The sequence below is a fragment of the Xenopus tropicalis genome, chromosome 7, assembly GCF_000004195.4.
Source record: "Xenopus tropicalis strain Nigerian chromosome 7, UCB_Xtro_10.0, whole genome shotgun sequence".
Lineage (NCBI taxonomy): Eukaryota > Metazoa > Chordata > Amphibia > Anura > Pipidae > Xenopus > Xenopus tropicalis.
In genome coordinates this window covers 10,337,421-10,340,177 of record NC_030683.2, presented here as the reverse complement: position 1 = coordinate 10,340,177, position 2,757 = coordinate 10,337,421, and the positions used below count along the sequence as shown (strand labels likewise).

Here is a 2,757-nt window from a genome sequence, read left to right as displayed (position 1 = left end):
CCTCCAGTTACTTGGCCTCCAACCATGATGGTAGAGTTCAGTTATTTCTTCAATATTTATGGCAGAGGTTACAGTGCCAATAAAAACTGGATTAATAAACAAAAATGTGTTAGAATTCAAAACAGATTGCCAGTTTCTTTTTAAACTCCTTATTGTCGAGATCATTTGCCTGTTTTCAGCACAAAACAATACAGGACATGATTTGAGCATTGAACCAACAATAGCTCCATTATTATATACATAATTGAGCTAAACATTTACTTGTTCAGTATGTGTTCTTCTTAACCAGCGGTTCTCAGCCTGTGGGTTGGGACCCCTTTGGGGGTGGAACGACCCTTTCACAGGGGTTGCCTAAGACCATCAGAAAACACATATTTACGATGGTCTTAGGAATAATTTTATGGTTGGGGGTCACCACAACATGAGGAACTGTATTAAAGGGTCGCGGCATTAGGGAGGTTGAAAACCACTGCTCTAGAACCCTTTAATCACTAGCTAGTTGTGATCTTGCCAACTTGCATGTTGCCACTAAGTACCACTGTTCAAGGGGAAACCCTGAAAATAGAATTTAGAGGACTAACAGGGTGGCAGTTCCATGTCAGTTCATGATGCTGGTAAGGAAGGTGGTGGCAGCATGATGAATGGAAGGAAGAATGGACGGTGCAAAATATAGGTATTAGTACTGCAAAATAACATGGCTAGTGATGAGCTAATCTGTCCCGTTTCGCTTCAACGAAAAATTAGCGAATCTTTCAAAAGATGCGCAAAACGGCAAAAAAATCATGAAACAGCGAAAATGTCATGCGGCAAAAAAAAATTGTCACCCGCGACTATTCTTTTGACGCGCAACTATTCTCGTGTCAATTCTTGGACGTGCGACTATTCTTTTGATGCGCAACTATTCTTTTGACGCCCCCGACTATTCTTTTGATGCCCGCGACTATTCTTGCGACAATTCTTGGACGCGCAACTATTCTTTTGACGCACAACTATTCTTTTGATGCCCCTGACTATTCTTTTGATGCCCACGACTATTCTCGTGACAATTCTTGGACAATAAACGCGGGCAACAAAATAATAGACGCAAGCAACAACATAGTAGACACGGGCGTCAAAATCGTGCGACAAGTGCGTTTCGCAAATTTTTCGGCGTTTCAGGAATTTACTTGCTGTTTTGCAAATTTTATGGCAAAGGGAAATGGGACTGATTCGCTCGTCACTAATAACCAATACATACCCAATACCTCGCTCAAGACTCATGAAGCCAAGGAATCAGCATAGGGACAAACTTGATTACCTGTCAATGTGACAACATGATTTGTCTACTTGTCAGGATCGCGTTTGGGAAGAACTAAAGGTTATAGGAGGCCTACCTAACCATATTCCTCTGATCCACAAATACCCAACGTGATTGGGTGATGAGCTGGGCTTAGTCATAATAACCAGGAAGGAAATACATGGATGTCACACTGATGAGAAAGGGATGTTTATTCGTAAGATTAATGATGTTGCTAACATATTGTTCTTAAATATAAGCAGGGTCGGACTTGGGGTGCAGGACCCACTGGAACTGCCACACTAGAGGCCGACCCTGATTATAAGTGATAGGATTTAACATATTAGAATCATATATATTTTTTTAGTGCTGCAGTAACATCTTTATTCCTTAACGTGTATATAACTGGGTTTAGCATAGGAATGATGTATGAATTCAGGAGGGAAAAGGACTTTCCCATTATTAAGAGAGTTTGAAGATAACGGCTTTAGGTACAACAATGCAATCATGCCATAAAAAAGAATGACCACAGTGAGGTGGGAAGTGCATGTAGAGAATGCCTTGAACCTGCCCTCCCTTGTGGCAATTTTGAAGATGGCAATGACAATGAAGACATAGGAAGTTACGGTGAGTAAGAAGCAGTTAAGAACGATTAAACCCCCCATAGCATAAATCAAGAACTCAACGGCCGATGTATCATCACATACCAACTTCAGCAATGCAGCGAGGTCACAGAAGAAGTGATTAATTTGTTTAGAAATACAGTAACGGAAACGAGATATCAAGATATTTAGAAGAAGGTTAGTCGCAAAGCCTCCAGCCCATGATAATCCAGCTAAACCATAACACACATTTCGGCTCATATTCTGATGGTAGGTCAGTGGGTTGCAGATAGCTTGGTAACGATCATACGCCATGGCCGTCAGCATCATGTACTCCATGGCACCAAAAGAATCGTAAAAGTAGAGTTGGGTCATGCAAGCCCTGAAAGAGATTCTCTTGTCTTCTGAGAGTTGCATGTGGAGCAGGGTTGGAGCTGTAACAGAAGTGAAGAATATATCCAAGAAGGACATGTTACAGAGGAAGAAGTACATGGGTTTGTGCAAGTTACTGTTCAGGCTGATTAGAGCAATGATGAGAGTGTTGCTTATGACAGTGAAAAGGTAAATCAGTAGGAACAGGAGGAAAAGTGGAACCTTCTGCTTCTCAGATGGAGAAAATCCCAGGATGAGAAACTCAGTAAAACTGCTGCCATTGGGAACAATCATGGACATTACCACCGACAATTATACAAATTCACAAAAATTTGCTGCAGTTCAAAACAGATTCTTCTCAGATTCTCTATTGTGGAGTCCTTACATAAGTAGAGTTCCTACAGGATAATAGAAAAACAGAACATTTGCTCATTTTCCATGCAAAACAATCTACATAGTGTGGTCCAACAGGCTGAACGTGACGGGTGACAGATACAGCATGAAATA

At 41.2% G+C, this 2,757-nt stretch overlaps 1 protein-coding gene across 1 annotated transcript; it reads right to left on the bottom strand.

Annotated features, from left to right (window-relative positions):
• Positions 1 to 1,659: 1,659 nt before the first annotated feature.
• LOC100494022 (olfactory receptor 6J1-like) lies at positions 1,660 to 2,544 on the bottom strand. The gene has a single exon (XM_004916440.1). The coding sequence runs from the start codon at positions 2,542 to 2,544 to the stop codon at positions 1,660 to 1,662; it is 885 nt and encodes a 294-aa protein (XP_004916497.1).
• Between the last annotated feature and the right edge of the window lie 213 nt (positions 2,545 to 2,757).

Coding starts and splice junctions, on each gene's coding strand:
- LOC100494022 (XM_004916440.1), bottom strand. CDS start 2,544: ATGATTGTTCCCAATGGCAGCAGTTTTACTGAGTTTCTCATCCTGGGA.